Genomic DNA, 27,995 nt, shown 5'->3' on the forward strand with positions numbered 1-27,995 from the left:
CCTCCCAGGTTCAAGTGAATCTCCTGCCTCAGCCACTAGAGTAGTGGGACTACAGGTGTGCGCCACTATGCCCAGGTAATTTTTGTATTTTTAGTAGAGACGGGGTTTCACCATGTTGGTCAGACTGGTTTAGAACTCCTGACCTCATGTGATCTGCCTGTTTGGGACTCCCAAAGTGCTGGGATTATAGGCATTGAGAGCCACCGTGACTGGCCAAGAATAGTCTTTTTAACAGATGGTGCTGGGACAACTAATATCTACATGCAGAAGAATGAATCTGGACTCTATAGAGTAAAAATGGTTATAAATGTATGGTTATGTGTCAATTAGAAATAAAAAATTAATATTAAAGAATGAATTTGAACCCCACCTTATACTAAATAACTGCTCAAAATGGGCTGAGCACCAAGTCACTCTCCAATGAACTTTTCTTTTTCAAATTTTTTAGTAACAATTTATTTCACTTAAAAAAAAAAATCAAACGTTATTCTAATAATATTGTTATAGAAAACGGGTCTTGTTCCAGACCCCAAGAGAAGGCTCTTGGATCTTGCACAAGATCAGGGCGAGTCTGCAGTGCAAAGTGAAAGCAATTTTTCACTTTGGGAGGCTGAGGTGGGCGGGTTACTTGCGTCCAAGTGTTTGAGACCAGCCTGGGCAACGTGGTGGAATTCTGTCTCTGCAATAAAAATACAAAAGTTATTAACAGCAATGTGTGGCGGTGCACACCTGCAGTACCAGCTACTCACTTAAGCCCAGGAGGCTGAGGCTGCTGTGAGCCAAGACTGCACCACTGCCCTCCAGCCTAAGCAAAAGAGCGAGACTCTGTGTCAAAAGAAAAACAAAGTTGTTCAAAATGGATCACACCTCTAAATGTAATTCTTTAAAAAACCCAGAAGAGTAATAAACCTTAATGATTGACTAGACACTGTTTTCTTAGATATGACACCAAAAGCGTAAGTAACAACAAAATCAGATAAATTGGACTTCATCAAAATTAAAAATTTTTGTGCTTCAAGGGATGAAAAAGTAAAAAAAAAACCAACAGAATAGGAGAAAACATTTGCAAACCATGTATCTAACAGGGACTTGTACACAGAATATATAAAGAACTCTTACAACCTAATAATAAAAAGACAACTCAATTTTTAAAATGGGCTAAAGATCTGAACAGACAGCAATCCAAAGAAGATATATAAATAGCCAATAAACACAAAAGATGTTCAACATCATTAGCCATGAAAGAACTGCACATTAAAGCCACAATGAGGTAACACTTCACACCCACAAGGATCACTATAATCAAAAAAGACATGACAATAAGTGTTAGCAAGGATGTGGAGAAACAGAAACCCTCATACCCTGCTGGTGGGAATGTAAAATAGTGCAGATGTCTCGGCAAATAGCTTGGTAGTTCCTCAAAAGGTTAAACACAGTTGCCATATGACCCAGCAATTCAACTCCTAGGTAGGTACACAAAAGAAATGAAAACATAGGACGAGAAAAAAACTGCACACTCATGTTCGTGGCAGTGTTATTCAGAATAGTCAAATAGTGAGAACACCACAAATAGCTACAAACTGATGAATGGATAAACAAAATGTGGTATTATCCATATCATGGAATATTAGTAAAAAAAAGAAATGAAGTACTAAAACATGCTCCAACATGGATGAACCTTTATAACACTACCCTAAGTGAAAGAAGCCAGTCGTAAAAACCATATATTTTATTATTTCATTTGTATGAAATGGAAATTTGTCCCAAATAAGCCCATCCATAGAGACAGAAAGTAGATTAATGGTTACTCAGGGATGGGAGTAACGGAAAGAAGGGCTGGAGGCCAGTGTGGAACAACTGCTAAACTGGGCATGGGGTTTCTTTTGGGGGTGAAGAGTATGTTTTAAAATCAACTGAGGAGATGGTTGTACAATATAATTGTGAATATATTAAAAACCACTGATTTATACACTTTAAATGGTTGATTTATATATGTAAATTATATCTCAATAAAGCTGTTACAAAAACATGCTAATTCACATGCTTCAAAGTAAAAATGTTTTTTCTTCATGAGATATTAAATTCAATCCAAGTGTAGTATAAGAGGGGGCTGAATGATGTTAAAAAAATAATGCTGAGGAAAAAACTCAAATGGGGAAGAATACCTACAGCAAGACATCATTTATAGGAAATTTAAGATTATGCAAAAATATCATCTATTGCTCACAGATATATTCATATGCAGTGTAAATATAAACAACTGCACAGAAAAGAAACCCTTCCTTTTGGAAGGGAAGAGGGGGAAGCAGTTGAGGAGCAGCAAATACATAACAGGAGTTTACCGGTGTTAGAATGCTTAACTTACTAAGCTGGGTAGTGGGCACATGATCATATTCAATATTCTTTGTATCATGTGTATGCGTTAACTATTGTTTAACAAATTGAAACACCTTTTTTATTTTTTATTTTTTTTGAGACGAAGTCTTGCTGTCGCCCAGGATGGAGTGGAGTGGCGTGATCTCGGCTTATCGCAACCTCTGTCTCCTGGGTTCAAGTGATTCTCCTGCCTCAGCCTCCTGAGTAGCTGGGATTACAGGCGCCCGCCACCATGCCAAGCTAATTTTTCTATTTTTGGTCGAGACAGGGTTTCACCATGTTGGCCAGGCTGGTCTCGAACTCCTGACCTTAGGTGATCTGGCCCACCTCGGCCTCCCAAAGTGCTGGGATTACAGGCGTGAGCCACCATGCCCAGCCAACAAATTAAAATTTAAGTTAACAACTGTTAATAGCATTAAAGCTGAATACATACATGTGCTAAAGTATGAAATAATAAGTAGTATTTTGAATGTTACCAATAAATCAAGAATGAAGTTATTATTAACATTTAGAAAGCTAAAACACAGGCTGAGGAAAGGCTGCCTTTGCCTTTGATTCACTCATCCTTTAATTCAGCTACTTTCTTTAAAAGGCTGGTATTTAGATTTACCTCTCTAAGAAGTTAACTTTCCAGAAGATTTCTTGGTTGGTCTCAAAATCTACCTTGATATCTATAGTGTATTATAGTATATAATGTGCAAAAGAATGAAATGACAATCAAGGAGAGATGGTAAGCAAAGCCTGTCCTAAGATAGAGAAATAATGTTACAGAAAGATTTTGACATAATATATTTGTGTACAAAGTACAAATCTCCAACTACCTCAGAACACCAGAGTCCAGTACATCTTCCATTTGCCACACTAGATTATTAATGACTTGGCCTTGCTCTACTAATATCTAGCTTCATTAACAAAGTAATCAAATGACCATCAAATACTAAGCTGTGCTATGGTGGTTTCAAATGTCAGGGCTATACTCTCATTTGATACCTACAAATTGGTTACCAAATCTCATGATTTTAGTTATCCCACTTAAAGGATAGGCAAAGACCACTTTAAGAATGTTCTGCTTTCTACATATATGGTTTGATGTTTCTGATTGTATACATAATGCATTTCTATGAATAGATAAATCTTTAGTAATGTTTATTTTTTAAAACTCAAATTAATCAGTCAGTACAACACTTACCCTAAAATCATTCTTAAATTTCTTTAAATCATCAATCTGTTTTCTATGTTCAGAAACAATTGGTGATATACCTGTAAAATTAAGAACTGTTAGACACAGGTTTATTTTTAAACTTTAACATTGCATTCTTTTTGGTATGAGATGATAGAAATTAGAATAAGATATAAGATCAAAAAATAATTTCAAATATTAAATTTGGATTTTGGAATTTGTCAAGCAATACATTTATCTATCACAATAGTAAGAAAAAATGTTGAACGAAAATATTCTGTACGGGCATGAAATTAGACATACTCCTTCCTATTTCTACAGTTAAGCCTAATGATTCTTTAAACTCTAACCTTTGTTTTCAGCTTTTGAGAAGCTAGGTGATGTTTCATTGGGCTTAATATTTTCTTTATTCCCTGCAGGAGAGTTCTGCCTTTGATCTTGAAGTCTGGAATCTTTAGCTAGAAAACATTTTTTTTTTTTTAAAAATTCAGAGTTAGAAGTTAGAAAAGTAAAACAAGAAAACACTGAACAATAATTTTGATTTCCTATGTTTTTGGGAAAGAATGCTTTCATTTTAAACAGAGGCTTTTTTCCTTTGTAGATGTCATATGAAACACCAATAATTTTATTTACATAGGTATTTGACACCCAGGAATGTTAACCTTTCTAACACAGACATTGTATTAAATTAGTAGTATTAAACAACATCAAAATTTACACAAACTTTTAAATGTGCATTAAAAATACTTGTCTATGAATAAAAATAAGCTAGAATTTTTTCATATAATGTTACTCTCTAACATTCAATTTCACAGCTGAGATTATGGATCTAGAAGCCTTTTGTTACATACCCTCACTAGAAGGGGTAACAGCTCTGTTCGATGCAGGACTAGCAGGCGTAGGAGATGCAGCTGGAATAGGCATGGCAACAGCTTCAGTTGGAATAATACCAGCTTGGGGAGAAGCAAGAACTGGCCCACTGGGGGTATTTCCAATACTGTTCTGTCTAGGAGACCTGGGTCTATGAGTTTTAGGGGATAATCTTGGAACTAGAAGAAAGGGAAAATTTATTTATTACATTCTCAGTTCAAATGTTACTTCCTCAAAGAGGCTTCTCTTAAGACCTAGGTAAAACAGTCCTCTCTAGCCCTTTCCCTTTATCCCATTACTGTTTTCTTTTCCAAAATGTTAGGAATTTGCTGGCAATCAAAACCACAAGTATCTGAAGAAAAACAACAATTACTAATACGTATGATTTTCTCTCCTAACTAAATGTATCAAGTGCTTCCCCTGCCTAAGCCTCTGGCGTAGCTGGGATTACAGGTACTCGCCACCACATCCAGCTAATTTTTTGTATTTTTAGTAAAGACGGAGTTTCATCATGCTGGCCAGGCTGGTCTCAAACTCCTGACCTCAGGTGATCTGCTTACCTTGGCCTCTCAGAGTGCTGGGATTACAGGCATGAGCCACCACGCCTAGCTCTATAAATTCTTTATAGCGACATCAAGGTTCACTGTGCAGTAATCAAGGAAACTTGAGACCCAAGTTAGTCAAAAGGGGAAGATAATAAAAACAGGGTTTGTATCTCATACGACTTCCAAGTATGTATCTAATAGGTTTCATATACCATTATAAACCTATCTGCAGAGATTAGATTCAAAGGTTTAGAGAAAATGGTTTGATTACTTCATTTTAGTGGTTTTTTTTTTTGTAAGTCACAAGCGTCACGGAAGAAAACTATTACTCAACAACTGCCATTTTTCCAATTAGTAAAAACAGCAAATCTATAATGCTATTCTGAGTGTATCTCCAAAACTATGCTTATACTCTCACTTCTAATCATGTTATTCTCAAAATTAATTTCCAGACCATCTAAGTAATGTCAAAAGATTAATGGAATAGTTGAAGCAGATTTTTTTTTTTTTTTGAAATGGAGTCTCGCTCTGTAGCCCAGACTGGAGTGCAGTGGCACAATCTCCACTCACCGCAACCTCCCCCTCCTGGGTCCTGGTTCGAGCAATTCTCCCGCCTCAGTCTCCCAAGTAGCTGGGATTACAAGAACGCACCACAATGCCCAGCTAATTTTTGTATTTTTAGTAGAGACGGCGTTTCACCATGTTGGCCAGGCTGGTTTTGAACTCCCGACCTTGTGATTTGCCCACCTCAGCCTCCCAAAGTGCTGGTATTACAGGTATGAACCACTGCGCCTGGCTGGCTGAAGATTTTTTAAATTTTTGTTTTCTTGGTAGTCTTTAGATAACTGAAGACCAAAGAAGAAAATAAAGAGTACAAACGAATTTATGGTACAATTACATGAATGTACATCACATGAAGCTGAGCAGAAATGTATATCAACTAAAAACAGATTTAACAGTTGGGTTTTGTTTTGTTTTGTTTTTGTTTTCCTTAAGCTTGAAGATCTTGCTTCTTTTTTCTTTTTTTTTTGAGATGGAGTTTCCCTCTTGTCACCCAGACTGGAGTGCAATGGTGCGATGCTGGCTCACTGCAACCTCCACCTCCTGGGTTCAAACAATTCTCCTGCCTCAGCCTCCCGAGTAGCCACCACACTTGGCTAATTTTATATTTTTAGTAGAGATGGGGTTTCACCATGTTGGTCAGGCCGGTCTCGAACTCCTGACCTCAAGTGATCCACCCACCTCAGCCTCCCAAAGTGCTGGGATTACAGGCATGAACCACCACACCTGGCCGATCTTGTTTCTTTTAAAGGTTCTACGGACTGATTAAATAGACTAAGTTTTTTTTGTGTTGTTTTTTTTTAAGCTCTTGCTCACCACAGTTATGGGAACAAAGCACTAAGGATTGATTGGCAAAGTAGCAAAAGCAGTCAGCCTTATTGTAAAATCATGTCAACGTCTAATTTTTATACTTTTTTTTTTTTTTTTTTGAGATGGAGTCTTACTCTGTCGTCTAGGCTGGAGTGCAGTGGTGCGATCTCGGCTCACTGCAAGCTCCGCTTCCCAAGGTCACGCCATTCTCCTGCCTCAGTCTCCAGAGTGGCTGGGACTACAGGCACCTGCCACCACGCCTGGCTAATTTTTTTTGTACTTTTAGTATAAGAGACAGGGTTTCACCATGTTAGCCAGGATGGTCTCGATCTCCTGACCTTGTGATCCACCCGCCTCAGCCTCCCAAAGTGCTGGGATTACAGGGGTGAGCCACCGCGCCCAGCCTAATTTTTATACTTTTATAGCTGGTGTCAGCATATTCCTTATGCTAATCACAGATAAAACTTGGACGCTTCATTTGTATTTCATATTCCTTATAATGGAAATATAGTTGGGAATTAGTGCCCTATACAGATGCTATAGAAACACACTACAATGTAAGCCAAAAATAAATGTTTACAGAATGTAATGATAAACAAAGCTGCTAAAAAGGAAATATGATCCCTACAAATAGTGTTACATACTGTGTTTGCCTCGTATTCGAGAGGTACTTCACAAAACTTTATAGTTTTATAATATATCCATATTTATGAACCTTACAGGAATCTCATCACAACCCCATAATGTAGACTAGGCAAAAATTATTAACACTTTACTCACTGAGAAATCTCAACTTCAGAATGAGTGTTTGACTTGCTTTAATATATGGTGAATAAGTGGTAGAGCCCAGAATAAAAATATGGGCTTCCCAATTCCTGGTGATTCTACTATTTTTAATATATATATACTTACACTTCCTCAAACAGAGTTGTAGCTCAGCCCTCTTTACATCTAGTGTAATGACAAAATGAGTACCGTCATTATGCCCAAGTGTTACCTACCCCCACTGACCACTGATGACCACGTTCCCCCCGAGGGACTGGTCCTTGCTACTGGAGGAGTAGCTGCTTCACTGGGTGGGTTGTGGGATACAAACTCTAGGCCACTGGATATGGAACCCCTCCCAGCAGAAACTCTGTGATTTCGAGGATGTCGCTGGGCCTTTGGGGACATCCTTGGAGGCCCTAAGGAAGAAACAGTGAACATCACATAAATGCCATGATGTTCATCAGTACTACTTTTCTGCTAAATACACCCATCCCCACACACATGCACACACACACACTCTCACTCACTCTACAGTTTTTCCTTGGTTAAAAATAGGAAAAAAAAAAAAAACACAACACCGTACATATTTTTTGGCCATACTAATTCTTTCAGAATTATTTTGTGGAATGCCATAAAGTTTTGTAAATAAATTTTATTATTTCCCTTTATTTTTAAAGAAAGGGAGGGATGAAGTTGGTGGTAAGAAATCAACAATAAGATGTCAACTCTTAAAATAACTGTAGCAATCTGTTTCAACTATGTCTTATTTGTAAAGAAATAGGTTACTAGAAATTATGACTACATGATAAAATATTTTTAACTTTCCATATATTTTACCTTTCCACACCCCGAATTTTCTACATTACTTCTAAAATTAGGAAAAAAAAATTTAAACAGAAGACTATTAATCCCTATACACTCGATACTACTAAAATATATGTACATACCCTTCTTAAATTTCTCTAAAATTTTAGGTTATTTATCTCTTCTATCATGATCATCAATTTTAAAACTCGGCTTAAAACAGTAAGCAGTAACAGTAACCTGTAAGCAGTTTCTTAGGCTTAGCAGGCTGTGAGATGAAAATTCTATTAAGGAGATGACTTGTATTAGTCTATTAATAGATGACCAATATAACTGACATTTGGGGAAGAAATCAGCACTACATGAATTGTCAAAATTCTGCATTATTGATTCTGCCATGCCACTAGTGACTACTCTTTCTAAATCAGCCTACTGTGCATTAGACCAATCTATTAGCTAAGAAGAGTGGACAGAATGGCCCTCATCAGATAAGTCTACTGGTGTTAACACCAAGCGAAAACTTTCCTAATGTCAAAGCCAAATCTCCTCACTCTCTCACCCTGCTGCCAAACTCTTTAGAACTTCAAATTAATGTGTGTTCCCAAAAGAATTGTTTTTTTTTATTATTATTATTTTTTAAGACAGAGTCTCTCTCTGTCGCCCAGACTGGAGTGCAATGGTGCGATCTCAACTCACTGCAACCTCTGCCTCCCAGGTTCAAGTGATTCTCCTGCCTCAGCCTCCCAAGTAGCTGGGTATTTTTAGTAGAGACGAGGTTTCACCACGTTGGCCAGGCGGGTCTCAAACTCCTGACCTCAAGTGATCCGCCTGCCTGAGCCTCCCAAAGTGCTGAGATTACAGGCGTGAGCTACCATGCCTGGCTCCCAACAGGAATTTAAACAAGAACATGATCTTTAGAAGAATGCTAATGTTATGCACTATAATTTTCAAATGGAAATATTCAACATCTCTGACACAAAACGTATATTTCTATGTGAATAGTTATAGTCTATCAGCAGTCCTTATATCTTAATGTAATAAAAATGTTCACAGTAATTAATGATCATGTCTTATTTAGTATATTCTCATTAAATAAATATCACTTATTCAAATAATGGACCTCAAGAAAAATATCAACAGAACTTTGCATTCAGTGACCACTATTAAGGCCCTTTTGAGCAAAGAAGTCACCTTGAAAATCAGTGGAACTTGCTCTTCAAGGTTAGATGCTTCAAGGTCACATGACCTGCCTGCTTAGATGGTAACAATTTATTTAAAAGTAGCCAATATAGTTTTCTCCAGGGAAGCAGGAGAAACACATTTTGTGCAGAAAACTTTATTAGTCCCAACATAATCAATATTAACTAACTTTAATGAACAAATCAGATTAAAATTTTAACATAAACATTCAGAACTAATATCAAAAGGACATTATGATTCAGAAAACAGGTTTTTAATATATATATGGGTAGCATTAAAATTAGAATGTTACCTTTCTACAACATATCCATGTATTCGATATGTGGCAATGATGGATTAAGCACCAAATACTGAATAAGAATTACAAGATTTTATTCTTATTTTTGATGAGAAAAAAATAGCTAAAATATTCAAATTCATGTCATTTTTATCAATAATTTTATCTCAGATCAAGGACTTCTCCCAGATTAAAGCAGCCTTTCACTGTGTAAGATTGCAAAGCTAACTTTAAAAAAATTACTCAGTTAAATTTAGAATTCTTCTGGCATTCTAAAACTCAAACTACTTTAATCGAAGAGCAGACATGCAAAGGCAGCTATATGGGCTGTCACTCTCAAAAATGACCCAGAAACACCCTTCCTGCTTATGGCCAATAGGAAGGTTCACTAGGACCTTGACCAAAGAGCCGTAAAATGAACCAAAGTTCAAGACTGGTTGAAGAAAGTTCATTTGTTTAACTCCTGTATACAGTGCAAATAAGGAGGGGGAAGGCTGTGGGGCAGACCTTTCTGGGGCTGTAAAGAAGCATAATTATCAGGCAGAGATAAACTCCCTTTTTAAACAACAATTCAGGAGAGTTTATAGCTTCACACAACATTTATCAAATTTCTCTCTAATGAACAAAAGGTTAATAGAAATAGTTGTAATAAACTAAAGTTAAAACACAGAAATTGTAGGTTATTAAATAATGAAGAGGAAACTATTTTGTAATTATAAACTCACATAGGAGTTAAACAAAGACAAACAAAAACATGAACAAATTGTGGTATTGTACCTTCTGAAGACATGCGTTTAGGCATAGTAGAGACAGGAGCTGGAGAACCATGAGCAGAGGGGTGAGACGGGGGTCTGGATGGCCGCGAGGGGGGCCTGGAGGGCGGCCGTGTAGGGGTGGCTGCCCGAGGTGGAAGAGAGTTGGGACCTGACTGGTAGCGAGAAGGTGGGCGAGAGGAAGGAGATGGGCAAGGCGATGGCCAGGGAACACCTGACAGAACAAATGATATGAAGGAAAGTATAAAAACTAAAGAAAAAAATGAGGGAAAAAAGTAAACAGAAAAAAAAGTAAAATGACAAAAATGATTTCTTGTACATTTTAACCCTTTGAGGACAGTCATTTGATTTGTGATAAGTTTTAGCATAACTTAACAGACATAAATTCACATTTTACTTTAACCTCCTTAAGATTAAGTCTGTTTAAATGAATACACGTTCCCAAAGGGTTAATTAGGATCTACACACACTATTAAAGAAGACAGTTAAGACTTTGCCTATTAATCTTGCTTCTATAACTGTTTCTCAGTAATCAGTTGTTTAAAGGAATATAACATACACTAGATAATTTCACATAATAAATCACAATAATTCCTACTCAGGAATAAGATTATTTACTGTATTAGTTTTAACTCTGAGGCATAATGAAAATAAGCAGTAGCTATTATATCCAATTAGAAATGCTGGTTCCTTACAATTATCTATGATTTTCATCAGGTTTACACTTGAACCTAAAATTCAGTTTGAAATCTCATTAAGCAAGTCCCATTTAAGTAGAAATAAAACATTACTCTTCTAGAGTCACGAGAGTATCAAATGATAATATTCATTGCTCTTTCAAAAAAAAAAGTCTTGACCTCATTAAACTAGAAAAAGGGAGACTTTCTAAATAATTTACACAGTTATCTAAGCGACTGCTTAATAAATACTGCAACTACAAAGCAGTCATCACCAAATAAATTTATATTGATGGATATGCCTAGGTAAAGATACACATAGTATTTAACATTACATATCACTTACCTTAATCTTATCAAACAGTCCAGGTCTCCTCTCCATAGGGTTCCACACACTTGAGTATCATACATTTTTCAGCCCCCTTCAGGTTTTTTAGCTTTAAAATTCTGTTTATAAACAACTAAAATCTTTCCTCAGTGAGCAAAGAAATTTCACCCCCAATATTAAGTACTGAAAATACTCAAGAGTGTCCATTTGGAGAGGAATTCTGGAGAAAAGACTCAATGAAAACAAATGAAATTGGAAACTGAGCGTTCTCTATTTTCATCTTTCTAACTTTCCAAATTTAAATAGCTAAAATTGAATGACCACTCTTTTCCCAAAGTTAGTAACATACTATTGCTATTACTATTCCCATACTATCCACAGAACTGTTGTTCAGTATCCCTGATTTATGGAAAAGATCCACAACCTACAAGACATATTCAACCTAGATTTAGAGGTAGAGTAAAAAATGTCTTCCTACTAATGATTCAGGTTTCTTTTACTTAGGTTGCTAAACTGTAACATCCACCCTTAGACTAAGGGTTGTTTTTGTTGTTGTTTAAGCGCGTTTCTTTAATTACTTTCTTCACATGACTCTTAATCATGTCTTATATTATAAAAGCTACCTCAGATCCTTTCTTGAAGTAAGCATAATATAGAAACAAATAATGAGAATTAATCTATATTAACCACAGTGTTGCACATAGGTTAGAATTTTCCATATAAATTATGTCTAAATAATTTTATTATCCAGTGTTTTTAAAATTGAGAACCTACCCAAAGTTTCCAATTTCTTTATATGTGGAGTGTTTTTGGCCAAGTGATTGTCTTGGGTTAAATGTAGCACTTTATCATGAATATTTCATCATGCTAAATAATGTATATGCCAATGACGTACACAATGTTTTACTAATTTGATATCCACAAAAGCCAATTTTAAGTAATGCTGAAGTGAAAAACTACTCCCCAAATCATTAAAGTGCACATTCTTATCAGTTATGCAAACTATTTTAAGTATTTAGAAAACTATTTGATCAATGATATTGACAAGTCTGGTCAAAATACTTGCCTCCATTAACTACTCTTTGGTCTGAACAAGAATTCGGGTTGAAATCTGAAGTGTGAGAAGTGGATCTTGATGGCATGGAGCCCGATCCAGGCTGGCCCATACGCGGTGAATTCTGTCTCCCACTTCCCCAGGATATGACTTCTCTATTTCTTTGTCCAGGAGGAATATATTTATTTTCCCTGAAAATGAGAGATCCTCTAAATCATTTTATTCCAAAAGGTACCAAGTCAATGAAACATATCTAAAAGTCATCTTCACAGAAGGGAATGCTTGTTACAAAAAGGTTCTACACTAAACCAAACTGCCTCACTCCCAGATGCTCTGTTCTTCCATCTTACCCTGAGTTCTAACCTCTGGCCTGTCCCTTCACTTAGATTCTGCTCCTAAGCACAAAGTTTAACAGATGTGTGCTCATTCTTATCTGACTTGACCTCTCTGTGGCTGATTCTATCAATCTTGGTCTATCTTCAACATTTCTTGTCCTTCACTTTCTCAATTTTATTTTCTCTGAGATATCTTCTTTCACTGGCTGTTCTTTGGTTTTCCATGGCTCCAATATCGGCAATGCTGATGAAACCTCAAACTGAACCACCAGTCTCACAATGTCAACATCTGTCAGTGGACATGTCAATTCAAATCACCAGACTCTAAGCTGACTGCCTTGAAGAGAGGATGCATCTCTTAGTTTATCAGATAGGTAGCAGGTATTTCTGAACACATGTTTATGAATAAATGAAAGACCCACAAGTCCCACAAATGCAATTAGCTGCACAAATGGAGTCATAGTTTTTCCCCTCAAACTTGCTCCATGGTTCCTCTCTCTCTCACCAGTACATCCATTAAGTCACTTAGTTATCAAATAAACCTCAGGTTCATCCCTGAACTAGGTGGTTAACAAATTCTCACAGTTGAACTATTTCAATGCACTAACTGTTCTCTGTATATCAGCCAGTCCTCAAAGCCCCAGGGTTTATTCACCTCATCTCCTTCCAACAGGGTGCTTTTTAGCATGACATGCCAAGTCCTTCAATGACCTCAGTTCCTACTGTCAACTGCCACTGCTGCACCCGACACAGATCCTGTGTTCCAGACACACGCAACAACCAGCCCTTACCTGAGCTGGCCAAATTTTCTCACACAGCCATGCTTGTACATGGCTTTTCATCAGGTGAGAAATTCTTCTCCCAACTCCTCTCTGAATGTCAAAGACCCTATTATCACAAAATGTCACCTCCTCAGTGAGGTTTTCTCTGACTCTATAGGTTATGCTAGCTCCTCCTCATTCTGTATGTTCCTAGTGTACTTTGAACATGCCTTTAACCAAGCAAATCATATTGTACTGCTGTGATTGTTACACGTATCCCCTACCAGACCACTATTTTAACAAGCTCTTCAAGACCTTGGATTGCTCACCGTGATATACCACAAAGCTTACTCTCAAAAGCATATTTTCCAAGATTACCATAACCTTCTCTCTAACAGATCTTAAACCAATTCTACTTGCATTCTCTACCTAAGCTATATTAAAGGAAGAGGAAATATAGTAACAATACACCGTCTCACACAGACCTTGAGTTGTGTATCCAAAATACTGCATCATGATTTCCTTTAAATACCTAGTGTTTATGCTGTGCCCCTCACGTTCACTGGAATTTCTCTGAACTGCTGTGTATTTTTCTTCCTCACTCCTATCATCATTTTCCAGGGCCACTCGAGCTTTGTACTGGGCACTTGACTCAATTTCTTCTGCTAACTGGTTTGCCCTTGCTTCCCGTTTTAAAAATTCTTCTGAGTTATCTCTTTCTAAGGGCACCCTGAAACATGAGGAAAAGAAAAGCAAAATGAGTACTTTAAAGCCACAGTTTATATATCTGTCATAATCAACTACTAAGAAAGTTTAGAGTTTAGAATACTGGTTAAAAAACAAACAAACAAAAAAAAAACACTAAAACTAAAAGTTATAGTGATCTGTTTATTTATAAAACAAAATTCTAACCTTTTTTCTGTAACTTTTTCTCCAGAGGAACATATTTTAAAAACTAGTTCAACTGTTCATCATAATCTCTGCCCTTGCAAATTTTGTGTTTTTTAACAACTTAAAAGACAAAACCAGCCAGGCACAGTGGCTCACACCTGCAATCCCAGCACTTTGGGAGGCCAAGGTGGGTGGATCACGAGGTCAAGAGATCGAGATCATCCTGGCTAACATGGTGAAACCCCGTCTCTACTAAAAATACAGAAATTGGCTGGGCATGGTGGCGCACGCCTGTAGTCCCATCTACTCGGGAGGCTGAGGCAGGAGAATCACTTGAACCCGGGATGCAGAGGTTGCAGTGAGCTGAGATTGTGCCACTGCACTCCAGCCTGGCAACAGAGCGAGATTCCGTCTCAAAAGAAAAGGAAAAAAAAAAAAACCAAAATTTGTTTAGAGGATAAAAATAGGGTATAAGCAAACTACATTTATTCCCTTTTTTTAATGGAAATTTATCACACGTGGTAATAAGAGAAAAATTATTTCACGTAATTGTTTAACTTAAAAACTAATGGAAACATTTATTCATCATAAATTAAGTTGATGAAAATCAAAGACAAATGCACTAAAATAAAAACAAACTTTTTAAACTTACGTATATGAAGATAAACTGCTATCATATGTAGACACTACACCATAATTTTCTTCATTATATCGAAACATATCATTGGGATCCCATCCATTAGACTAGAAGAAAATGAAGCTTGTTTTTCAAAATGACAAAGTATTTGTTCCCTTTCATTCAGTTATAACCAACATCTATATTAACAATATCTAACAAGCTACTTGAGCAAAATTAGCAAATTAGAAAACAGGAAAAAATTTCCTTGAAAATGTTTTAGAAAAATACTTACCAGCCCTTACAGTTGATAAATAACTATACAACACAATTATTTGAGCAGTTATTTTTAAAGTTTAGAACATTTTAATCACTTCATAAAATAGCCTTCAGATCAGGGTTCTCTCTTTAACCTGTAAAAGCCATCTTTCAGTAGAGACATCTGCGTTTACCTGTAACCTTGAGATCACTGGTCCTCAGGTCTGTGGAGGACAGGAGGTACATATTTTACTTCTTTTAAACAAAGGATTCCACATGGAACAAGGGGTGCTATTTAATAGCCAAAAATATTTCCAATATTTGGGAGAAAAAAGGGAGAAGCCAATGCTTTCCCCCATGTTCAACGATTCCAAGGTGGGACCACGGTACTAGGTCCCTGGCAACCTCCCCTTCCTCCTGGGAATTCTCAAATGGGAAGGCAGCATGAAACGGTGAACAGGCAATCACTGGACAAAGTCACAAGAACTGGGCTTTAGAACTGGTTTTACCATTAGCAGTTGTGAGACCTCAGAAGTGGCAACTCTGGATCTCAATACCCTAACCTATAACCTCAGCATAGGTAACTCCACAATTCTACGAGGAAACTATAGGAAATTACCATTTGCAAAAGGGAGGCTGCCTTCTTTTTATGGTGGCGGGGAGCCGGGGGCAAGCAAGTTTATTAAGAAAGTAAAGAAATAAAAGAAATCTACTCCGTAGGCACAGCAGCTGAGGCCGCATTCTTAAAAGTAAAAGAATCAACCAGTTGAGCCACAGGCTGGAAGATTATTTACCAGTGAATATTAATGTCTGGAAAATCACTTCTCTAATGTTTCAACTCCTTTTTTAAAGCCTTACTGGTGAAAACTATAAAGTCCAGTAAAGGTTGTAATCCATCCCAGAAGAACGAACACAACAACCAAGCAATGCTGATGGCAACCTCAATGCTAAGGCTTGCCTCAAAGTTCACCTATTAACCTTCGGTCCTCCTGTGCTACTCCAAATAAGACTATAATGTAAGTCTACCACCAACACAATTCCTTTTGCCAAACACATGGGCAGGAAATTACAATTACTTATGGAGGCTTTAAAATTACTTACGTAATGTATGCCCTACATAAAAAAAAAGCACACAATACAGAAAGACATCCAGTAAAAAGTAAATGTCTTCCAATCCCACTACTACTAACAGTTCCGGCTGGGCACAGTGGCTCGCGCCTGTAATTCCAGAACTTTCGGAGGCCAAGGCAGGCAGATCACGAGGTCAGGAGATCGAGACCATCCTGGCTAACAAGGTGAAATCCCGTCTCTACTAAAAATACAAAAATACAAAAAATTAGCCAGGCGTGGTGGCGGGCACCTATAGTCCCAGCTACTCCTGCTGAGGCAGGAGAATGGCGTGAATCCAGGAGGCAGAGCTTGCAGTGAGCTGAGATGGCGCCACTGCACTCAAGCCTGGGCGACAGAGCGAGACTCTGTCTCGAAAGACAAAAAAAAAAAAAAAGAATTTCAGCGGGGGGCAGTGACTCACGACTGTAATCCCAGCACTTTGGGAGGCCGAGGTGGGCAGATCACCTGAGATTAGGAGTTCGGGACCAGCCTGGCCAACATAGTGAAACCCCATCTCTACTAAAAATACAAAAATTAGCCAGACGTGGTGGCGGGAACTTGTAGTCTCAGCTACTCAGGAGGCTGAGGCAGGAGAATTGCTTGAACAAGGGAGGCGGAGGTGGCAGTGAGCTGAGATCATGCCATTGCACTCCAGCCTGGGCAACAGAGTGAGACTCTGTCTCAAAAAGAGTTTATCGGCCGGGCGCGGTGGCTCAAGCCTGTAATTCCAGCACTTTGGGAGGCCGAGACGGGCGGATCACGAGGTCAGGAGATCGAGACCATCCTGGCTAACCCGGTGAAACCCCGTCTCTACTAAAAAAAATACAAAAAACTAGCCGGGCGAGATGGTGGGCGCCTGTAGTCCCAGCTACTCGGGAGGCTGAGGCAGGAGAATGGCGTAAACCCGGAAGGCGGAGCTTGCAGTGAGCTGAGATCCGTTCACTGCACTCCAGCCCGGGCGACAGAGCGAGACTCCGTCTCAAAAAAAAAAAAAAAAAAAAAAAAAGAGTTTATTGGGTGTAATTTCAGACATCTTCTATGCAATAAGAATATGAACAGCTCTTTTTAAAAAATACATTCATGGCCAGGAGAGGTGGCTCATGCCAGTAATCGCAGCACTCTGGGAAGCCGAGACGGGCAGATCATGAGGTCAGGAGTTCAAGATCAGCCTGAACCAACATGGTGAAACCCCATCTCCACTAAAAACACAAAAATTAGCCAGGCATCGAGACAGTTACTCAGGAGGCTGAGGCAGGAGAATCGCTTCAATCCAGGAGGCGGAGGTTGCAGTGTGACAGAGCGAGACTCTGTCTCAAAAAAAAAAATCAAATAGGATCCAAGTGTTCTGCAATGTGCTTTTTCTTTCAGTAAATCTTAGATATCTTTCCCTATTGGAACGCCATTCTTTTTGGGAGATGTGTAGTGTTTCAACTGAATGGTAACATCAGAAATCTAACTCATGGTATACTGATAGACACTTAGAATGTTTCCAGTTTTCACTATTAGAAATAATGCTATGGCCAGGCATGGTGGCTGACACCTATAATCTCAGCACTTTGGGAGGCCAAGGCAGGCAGATCACCTGAGGTCAGGAGTTCAAGACAAGTCTGGCCAACATATAGTGAAACCTCGTCTCTACTGAAAATACAAAAATTAGCTGGGTGTGGTGGCACACACCTGTAGTCCCAGCTACTTAGGAAGCTAATGCAGGAAAATCACTTGAACCCAGGAGGCGGAGGTTACAGGGAGCTGAGATCACACCACTGCACTCCAGCCTGGGTGACAGAGTAAGACTCCATCTCTCAAAACAACAACAACAACAAAAGAAATAATGCTGCAAAAAATTAATTAATTAATTTAATTAAATCCTGGTTGGGCATGATGGCTCACACCTGTAATCCCAGCACTTTGGGAGGCTGAGGTGGGTGGATTACCTGAGCCCAGGAGTTCCAGATCACCCTGGGCAACATGGTAAAACCTCGTCTCTGCAGGAAAAAAAAAAAAATATTCTCACATATAATTATTTGCATGTCTTATGGATATATGAGGGCAAAAATAAATTACTAGAGGTAGAACTGCTGGAACAAAGTGTATGTGCATTTTAAATTTTGATGAGCATTGCCAGATTCTCTCCAGAAAGCCTCTATCAATTTATCCACCTCACCAATAGTGTAAAAGAAGTCTCTGTTTCCTCACATTTTTCATACAGGTGATGTGATATACACACTTGAGAACCATTATATTTGGTTATATATGATTCGTTAAAGTTTGAAAATTAATGACATGTTGCCTGTGTATGTCCAGTTTTATTACTAGACTTGAGGTCAAAGTAGGACATTTTAGGCTTCTTGTCTGAGGAAGAGTGTCATTATTAAGCTGATTAAGTTTGATGCCTTAAACATCAAACACAGATATGTTACAAATTCTCTTTCTACTCAATGGAAGGTTCTTCATTCTACTCAAATTTTGCTACCATAACTCTCATTTTTGGCAAAAGACTGCTTTGCATCTCTATGCTCTCTATCCTAAAGATAGAGTCTTTATTAAGCATTTGTTTTTATTTTTATTTCGTAGAGAAGGGGTCTCATGGCCGGGCGCGGTGGCTCAAGCCTGTAATCCCAGCACTTTGGGAGGCTGAGATGGGTGGATCACGAGGTCAGGAGATCGAGACCATCCTGGATAACACGGTGAAACCCCGTCTCTACTAAAAACACAAAAAACTAGCCGGGCGAGGTGGCGGGCACCTGTAGTCCCAGCTACTCCGGAGGCTGAGGCAGGAGAATGGCGTAAACCTGGGAGGCGGAGCTTGCAGTGAGCTGAGATCCGGTCACTGCACTCCAGCCCGGGCGACAGAGCAAGACTCCGTCTCAAAAAAAAAAAAGAGAAGGGGTCTCATTATGTCGTTCAGGCTGGACTCCAAATCCTGGGCTCAAGTGATCCTCCTGCCTCAGCCCCCTAAGTAGCTGGGACTACAAGCATGTGCCAGCATACCCAGCTAAGCACTTCAAGTACAGATAATGCATTAAAGAGAGAAGCAAAACTAGTATGTGACAAGAAGCATTTTAGAAATAAGAGTTCTGTTGAGAACAATCCCAATTTAAGACCAATAAATTTATGTAATGCTTTAATTCCAATGTAACCTAATTATCTTAATAATGACAACCTTTTCTTCAGACAAGAAGCTTAAAATGTCCTACTTCAACCTCATCTCTAGGTGAAGTCAACAATTAAGACACCACTTTCCTTAGGCTACCTTATTTGGCAGGGTGTTAAAGCAAAACACACTGGCATTTCCTATGATTTCTAATTTTAACTTAAGTTGCTTATTATTACTTAGTTTAATCACAAAGAAGTAATTCATGAGCATCCACGAGAACAGACAGTACTCCTGCTTAATCCCTACAAGTAAAATAACAAACATTTTTCTTTATATACTGCTTGGGAGAAAGTCTCTAGTTATACAACAAACTTGCTGCTCTAAATACACTCACTACAATAACAACAACAACAAAAACACACTTCAATTACAACCAAGTGATAGGATGTCATATGCATACCACACTGACCACAGAGTCTAGCACTAATTACAAAGATCTTACTTACTACGTCATTTTCCAAAGCCTCAAGTTCCTCATTGGCTGTGAGTTCGCCTGCATCCCAGGGCTCCAGGTCCTTCTCTTTGTGTTCGCCGTTCACTTTAGCACTGATAGCAGAGTCAGTAAAAGCATCTGGAAAGAATGGTTTTGGTTGAAAGTTCATATAGTCAGGCAATCAGCTACACTCACACATATGAATCACCAACAAAGACATATGTTAAAAAACAATTACAGGCCGGGCGCGGTGGCTCACGCCTGTAATCCCAGCACTTTGGGAGGCCGAGGCGGGCGGATCACAAGGTCAGGAGATCGAGACCACGGTGAAACCCCGTCTCTACTAAAAATACAAAAAATTAGCCGGGCGCGGTTGTGGGCGCCTGTAGTCCCAGCTACTCGGGAGGCTGAGGCAGGAGAATGGCGTGAACCCGGGAGGCGGAGCTTGCAGTGAGCCGAGATTGCGCCACTGCACTCCAGCCTGGGCGACAGAGCGAGACTCCGTCTCAAAAAAAAAAAAAAAAAACAATTACAAAAAATGAATTTCACATAATTGTTTAACTTAGAATCTAACAGAAACATTTATTCAACATAATTTAGGTTGATGAAAACAAAAGACAAATGCACTATAATAAAGGTAAACTTAAAACGTACGTATGTGAAGATAAACTGCTATCTAAACTGATACGGAATATATAACATTCAGTAAGAGTATGCTTTCACATTTAATCTAGCAAATGGAATCATAGATGACTATCAGTAAAGGTATTTTCTTCTCATAATGCCACATGAAGTCTTTTTTTTTTTTTTTGAGATGGAGTCACATTCTGTTGCCCAGGCTGGAATGCAGTGGCACGATCTCGGCTCACTGCAACCTCCACCTCCCGGGTTCAAGCGATTCTCCTGCCTCGGCCTCCCAAGTAGCTGGGACTACAGGTACGTGCCACCACGCCCAGTTAATTTTTTGTATTTTTAGTAGATGTGGTTTCACCATGTTAGCCAGGCTGGTCTTGATCTCCTGACCTTGTGATATCCCCACCTCGGCTTCCCAAAGTGCTGGGATTACAGGCATGAGCCACCGTTCCCAGTCCACATGAAGCGTATTTTAATGTATTGACATAATTTATTAAATTATATTACAGATAATTACTCTGTGTGTCTCAGAAGTGATCAAGAAAATTTCTGGCCAGATGCGGTGGCTCATGCCTGTAATCCCAGCACTGTGGGAGGTCGAGGCAGGTGGATCACTAGGTTAAGAGATCGAGACCATCCTGGCCAACATGGTGAAACCCCGTCTCTACTAAAAGTATAAAAATTAGCTGGGCATCGTGGCGCACGCCTGTAGTCTCAGCTACTCGGGAGGCTGAGGCAGGAGAATCGCTTGAACCCGGGAAGTGGAGGTTGCAGTGAGTGGAGATCACACCACTGCACTCCAGACTGGCAACAGGCTGAGACCCCATCTCAAAAAAAAAAAAAAAAAAAGAAAAGAAAAAAGAAAATTTCTATCAATACATCAGAAATAACTCTTTTTTTTTTCTTTTTTGAGATGGAATCTTGTTCTTTCACCCAGATTGGAGTCCAGTGGCACCATCTCAGCTCCCTGTAACCTCCACCTTCCAGGTTCAAGCAATTCTCCTGCCCCAGCCTCCCGAGTAGCTAAGATTACAGGCGCTCACCAACAAGCCAAGCTAATTTTTGTATTTTTAGCAGAGACAGGGTTTCACCATGTTGGCCAGGCTGGTCTCGAACTCCTGACCTCAGGTGATCCACCCACCTCGGCCTCCCAAAGTGCTGGGATTACAGGTGTGAGCCACCACGCCTGGCCTAAAATATCTCTTTTGTTTAATGGATGTACTAATTAGATATATCTTCAAAATACTTGCGGCCAAATATATGTGGATTTTGTTTTTAACTTTCCATATTCATGTCTATGTGCAATGGTCAATATCCAAGCAAACTCTTGCCATTATTAAAGTAAAGCCATTCTAAGTGGTTTTAACCCCTCCCAGAACCCACTTCTTCATATATAACCACTCTGCTAAAAGTTCAGGCCCTACAGTATTACCTGTCTCAGAAAGTTCAGGTGGCAGGCGTATCTGGACTTCCTATTAACACACTCTCACTTTGTGTCCTCTTCTCTTCTACTAATGTTACTGAAGAGTACTGACTTACGAAAGCAAATGTACCATCCACATGTTTAGCTGACCATACTGCTGTCTGGCAAAGGAAATTTTCTCTAGTTGGGAGTTAGACTCAGCTAAATAAAGGACCACTGGGCAATGACGGCATTAGGAAATGCTCTGTAGATATAGGTTTGCATTTAAATGACTGGACCCATAGGGTACCACCTACTACGAACTAAGGAGTAATACTTCTGCTGATCTGGCTCTGCTGAGGAAATTAAGCTCCCAGCCACTGTTTCCTCCCAGTACTGCAAGTTGCCACTAAGAGGAGGAAGGGACGAATCAACAACTAAACACACAATACTCCTAACAAGAGGTTACTCCAGAGGAATTTTTTATTTGGCAATGCTTCTATAACTGTCATTGTCTCCCTAATGGGCAAAGTGATGCCAAAATAAGAAATTTGAGCCAGCAAATGTAAGCACGGAACTTCAAGCCTAACTAATTCTAACCTCTTCTTATCCCAAACTAGGTGTGGGTAGGTATGAGTGTGTGTACCTGTACATCAGGAAATAAAAGCATCAATCCACCTCTGGGCTTAGCTGCCAGCTCCACCAGCAGCACTACTCCCACTGCTAGCAATTCTAAGAGCCAAGAGTGTGCTGAGGGAGTTCCCCAGAGTAGCAGGACTCAGATGGGGGTGGAATGGAGCATTCACTAGAAATGGCTGAATTTTGGAAAATCTCCGTAAGAGATTCCAAGAGACTAATGCTATCTTACCAACACCTCATCTTTGCTGAAAGCTACTGATGGCACTAAAAATATGATCTTATTTGATACTAACCTGAATCAAGTCCTACTCTACACTATCTTAAAGTTATGTGGATTGTTGGCAAAAATTAATTTAGCCACGTGTATTTTCAAGAATGTAAAATGTTCCAAGAAAACATCAAATAATAACCTACTTTAAGATCCTGAAATTCCTTTAATTCTTACAACACTAGACAAAAAACTATACTACAGGAAAATTTCAAACCAGTCATATTATCTTCTGGAAGAAGCAACAGGACTGTTCCTTTACATGTAAGATCCTGTTAATGTTTTAATCTTACTAGTTTTTGAAAAGCACACATTTAAGTAAATAAAGCATTTATTTAGATAGAAGCTCAGCATCAAAGACAATACACTTTTGATTCAAGAAATTAAAGCTCAAAGCAGTTAGAGATTTTTATAGAACCATATAAATAGATGAATTTTTCTCACTACAGGGTATGTATGTGTGTGAAAATATTTAGAAAATCTTGAGTCAAGCTATCTTCAAATCAAAAGACACCAAATTTACACACAAAGTAGCTTAAATATGTTTTTATGATATTATTATAAACGAATTTCTAAAAGGATCCCCAAGTAAGAACCAGTGTGGAAAAGCAAGTAAGCATCTAAAACTTCAGTGGCCCAGGCTTTATTCCACTGACCAGAATTTAAGCTGTGTTAAGAGGACATTATTAATAAATCTATTTTTCTCAATGCTACATTTTAATCTTAAATTTTCTGTTAACAATACCAAACTTAAAAAAAAAGTATTCACAGGTTATGGAGCAGTCTGGTCTGGTTTCGAGGCAGAAATGGGGAAGGGGAAACACATAAGTGTGATTCTATAAAGAATATTCCTTGATTTTAAAATTTCACCAAAAGTAGCTCTTTTTAAAGATGAGTAAAGACTTAGGGGAAGATGTGCAGAAGTGGAGAGTTAGTACAAAATGAGGCTGTAGCATCAGGATGCTGAGGAAAACCCTGGCTATATAAGTAATGCATTTCAGGTCAACATTGCATCATCAGCTAGAAAGGAAGCAAGATCTGGGTATCCAGGCCGGGCGCGGCGGCTCAAGCCTGTAATCCCAGCACTTTGGGAGGCCGAGACGGGCGGATCACAAGGTCAGGAGATTGAGACCATCCTGGCTAACACGGCGAAACCCCGTCTCTACTAAAAACACAAAAAATTAGCCGGGCGAGGTGGCGGCGCCTGTGGTCCCAGCTACTCGGGAGGCTGAGGCAGGAGAATGGCGGGAACCCGGGAGGCGGAGCTTGCAGTGAGCTGAGATCTGGCCACTGCACTCCAGCCTGGGTGACAGAGCGAGACTCTGTCTCAAAAAAAAAAAAAAAAAAAAAAAAAAAAAAGATCTGGGTATCCATTCTGCACTATTACCAATATCCACTATCGTAAATTCTGATTTATTTTACAATGGTTACAAGTCTGGATTTTTGTTTCTATTTCTTAAATTTTTTTTTAAGAGATGGGATCTTGCTCTGTCACTCATGCTGGAGTGCAGTGCCTCAATCACTGCAGCCCTAAACTCCTGGGCTCAAGCAATCCTCCCATCTCAGCCTCCCAAGTCACTGAGATTACAGGCATGAGCTGCCATGCCCAGCAAGTCTGGATTTTAAAAAAAACATTGTTGGCAGTAAATAGTACAATGTTGTAACCAGGATTCCTGCAAAGTTCAGAAAAAACAACTGGCTCTAATCTACAGGTAACTGTGGGAATTTGCATGCAGATTTTACCAATGCCCTAAGTCAAAGTATATTAATTTTCCATCATCCCCTATGGTGAGAAACAAAAGCACTGTAAGAACAAGATGCAAGAATACAAAGTGACTATTAGAAACGTGTTACCTGTTTCTGAAGAAACTACAGGCATAGAGAGAAAAAAGGAAAAACATAAAAACCATCAGATGAGATGATAAAAGAATTAGTTTTTCAATTTATAAAAGCCTCTAGACTAGCAGGCGACGTTGGAGGAAAGAACGAAATTGTATCACCTCCACCCCCTGTATCCTACCTCCATGCTACCCCCATAGCAGCGGGCTCTCAACACCTTCCCTTCTGATTCTGGGCAGAAACCCAGTCATTTTGGGCCAGTGGTGCCACCTGGTGGTGGTCGTAAAGAAATGTCTGAACCAATGTGTGAAACTCTTCTGAGTATCCCCAGCCCCATACCCAGGAAACAAGAGTACGTATTCAGCTTCTCAATCTTCCCTCTTTTACCTCTGAGCCAATAATGCCTCTGAAAAACCATTCAAACTTGTCTGAGCATCTCTTAAAGGGCCAGAATAATGGTCAAATAACTAAAATGCTAGTGTTTAAACATTAGAAATAAATATAAACTTAAATGTATAAAAACTATAAAATGACATAAAACTGGATGAAATAATCATTAACATCAGATTTAACATCAGAAACCCTCAAATGTGCTTCCAGAGAAGTCATCAAAATCCTCAGCTACCCATTTCAATTCAATTAAATCAGCCTTTTCTCAAACATCAAAATTCTAGATAAACCTAAAAAAATCATATTGTTTTGATCAATTACTATTCTTGTGGCATTTTCAACAACTTTTTAAGACAGTTTCTCATTATGTGTCATCAGTTATATGTGGACCAATCTATATACTATATAAAGTATCAGTATATAGATTGGTATCAGTGGGTGACAACCTGGCAACTGGGACTACTTACTCATTTTTAGCACTTACTGAGTACCTACAATGCACTCATAAGTCTGGACAAGGCGGGGATTCACATTTGACTGATACAATTCCCAGCATTTCCTGTAGGAGCTCCTGGGTGTGACAGATTAGTTACAGAAACAAAGCAAATCTTTTAGAATCGAATACAGTGAATGCTACCATACAATTAAGAACAAAGTTCTGAGGAACAAAAGGCTCTGGCTTTCTAAAGTGACAGTGACAGCCTAGCAGCAGCAGCTGATCCAGGCCTTCAAGAATACAAGAAGAAAATAAGGGGAAGTAAAATGAGTCCAACACAGACTGGAGTGGCATTAAAAATATGTGTATAGGCGGGGGCGCAGTGGCTTACACTTGTAATCCCAGCACTTTGGGAGGCCGAGGCGGGCGGATCACCTGAGGTCGGGAGTTCGAGACCAGCCTGACCAACATGGAGAAACCCCCATCTCTACTAAAAATAGCTGGGCATAGTGGCGCATGCCTGTTATCCCAGCTACTCGGGAGGCTGAGGGCAGGAGAATCACTTGAATCCGGGAGGCGGAGGTTGCAGTGAGCTGAGACTGCGCCATTGCACTCCAGCCTGAACAACAAGAGGGAAGCTCCATTTAAAAATTAAATAAATAGGCCGGGCGTGGTGGCTCACACCTGTAATGCCAGCACTTTGGGAGAATGAGGCAGGCGGATCATGAGGTAAAGAGATCGAGACCATCCTGGTCAACACGGTGAAATTCTGTCTTTACTAAAAATACAAAAATTAGGCAGGCATGGTGGTACATGCCTGTAGTCCCAGCTACTCGAGAGGCTGAGGCAGGAGAACTGCTTGAACCTTGAATTGCTTGAACTACTAGGAAGGCGGAGGTTGCAGTGAGCCAAGATCGTGCCACTGCACTCCAGCCTGGCGACAGAGTGAGACTCTATCTCAAAAAATAAATAAATAAATAAATAAATAAATAATATGTGTATAAACATTTTCTGAATTGTACACAAGACCACAGGCTTCCCAGGGAAGTGGGACTGGGGATTAGAGGGGAGATTATTTTTTCATTGTATACTCATCTGTTCTAACTGCATTGTATACTACGAGCATATACTACATCACGTATTATACAGATTATATTAAAGACTATAATACTGAAGAATAACATAAACAAGTTGGGGATAAGAAACACAGTAAGGGTGCAGGATGTATGAACTGGAAAAACAAAACCAAGGGCACAGGATGTATGAACTGGAAAAACAAAACCAAGGGCACAGGTGGAGCCATGCTCCTCAGGCTAGAATGGGGTACGGGTATGACGACAAAACAGGACTGTGGGGAGCCTCCAGATTAGGAATTCTCAGCCTTTTTCTTAATACATGGGCCCTTTGACATTTTAGGGAAGCCTATGTAACCGTATTCAGAATGTACTTAAATTCATAAAATACACAGGAAATCAAATGAGAACAATTAACAATGAAATGCAGTTATCAAAAACTAAAAAAATCTGTTGGCATAGTAACATACATGCTTCTTAATTAAAGCATTAAATATTAAGATCCAGTAACAGGTTTAATAACTACTATAAATTTAAAGAGGTGATGAACATACATAATTATTTGAAGCCGGGTGCAGTGGCACATGCCTATAATCCCAGCTGCTCGGGAGGCTGAAGTGGGAGGACTGCTTGAGCCCACAAGTTCAAGGCCAGAGTGGATAACATAGCAAGATTCTGTTTCTAAAAATAACTTGAGGCCGGGTGCGGTGGCTCACACCTGTAATCCCAGCACTTTGGAAGCTAAGGCAGGTGGATCACTTGAGGTCAGGAGTTGGTGACCAGCCTGGCCAACATGGTGAAACCCCATCTCTACTGAAAATACAAACATTAGCTAGGCATGGTGGTGCGCGCCTGTAATCCCAGCTACTCAGGAGGCAGAGGCAAGAGAATCGTTTGAACCCAGGAGGCAGAGGTTGCAATGGACTGAGACTGCACCACTGCACCTCCAGCCTGAGAGACAGAGCGAGACTCCATCTCAAATATATATATATATAAAAAATAATAATTTGAGATATCCATAACATCAAGCAATATGGAATTAACTGAGTTCTATACGTGCTTAAGTCATAAATACTGTTAACACTAGTTGTTTGTTGCCTATATTTTTAAATGGGAAAAAATGCTAAATTTCACTCGAAGGTTAGTGTAAATAAAGATGTAAATTCCTCTTCATCCAAGGTCATCAATGCCCTGAATTCTCTCCACAAATTCCTTGAGAATCCACAGATCCAGGTTAAAAATCCTGCCTCTTTGTACTGACAAGCAGGAAGAAAGAGCCTCTGCCATGAATAAAGCAAATAGGTGAGGGACTAGAAGGAGTGGTCATCAAGGTTGCAGAAACAGGTTTAAGGGAGAAAAAAAAAAAGTCTGCTGAGCTCTCCTGAGGCAAGAGCTGGAAACTAATCAGCCCTCCAGTGGGACTTTCTCCAGCCACACCCAGCAGGCTGGATTAGGAGTAGACAGAGTTTAAGATCTCAGAGGAACAGAGAGCGCTGTGAGGGGCAAGAAGAGAATAGAAGTGTAGTTTACA

At 39.3% G+C, this 27,995-nt stretch overlaps 1 protein-coding gene across 50 annotated transcripts in view; it reads right to left on the reverse strand.

The window, feature by feature from the left end:
* ATXN2 (ataxin 2) overlaps positions 1-27,995 on the reverse strand; it is a 151,754-nt gene that overhangs the window by 53,853 nt on the left and 69,906 nt on the right. For 18 of the 50 annotated variants that reach the window (XM_077955133.1, XM_015152810.3, XM_077955127.1 and 15 more), the window contains exons 6-14: positions 19,798-19,922; positions 14,863-14,954; positions 13,852-14,049; positions 12,236-12,414; positions 10,169-10,378; positions 7,344-7,526; positions 4,408-4,605; positions 3,907-4,014; positions 3,566-3,636 (exon numbers count right to left, since the gene is read on the reverse strand). In XM_077955133.1, the coding sequence (XP_077811259.1) occupies positions 3,566-3,636; positions 3,907-4,014; positions 4,408-4,605; positions 7,344-7,526; positions 10,169-10,378; positions 12,236-12,414; positions 13,852-14,049; positions 14,863-14,954; positions 19,798-19,922 (1,364 nt within the window). The remainder of the gene's footprint in view (positions 1-3,565; positions 3,637-3,906; positions 4,015-4,407; positions 4,606-7,343; positions 7,527-10,168; positions 10,379-12,235; positions 12,415-13,851; positions 14,050-14,862; positions 14,955-19,797; positions 19,923-27,995) is intronic. The other 32 variants (XM_077955144.1, XM_077955139.1, XM_077955142.1 and 29 more) reach the window with 3 other exon arrangements.

This window comes from Macaca mulatta, chromosome 11, assembly GCF_049350105.2.
Source record: "Macaca mulatta isolate MMU2019108-1 chromosome 11, T2T-MMU8v2.0, whole genome shotgun sequence".
NCBI lineage: Eukaryota > Metazoa > Chordata > Mammalia > Primates > Cercopithecidae > Macaca > Macaca mulatta.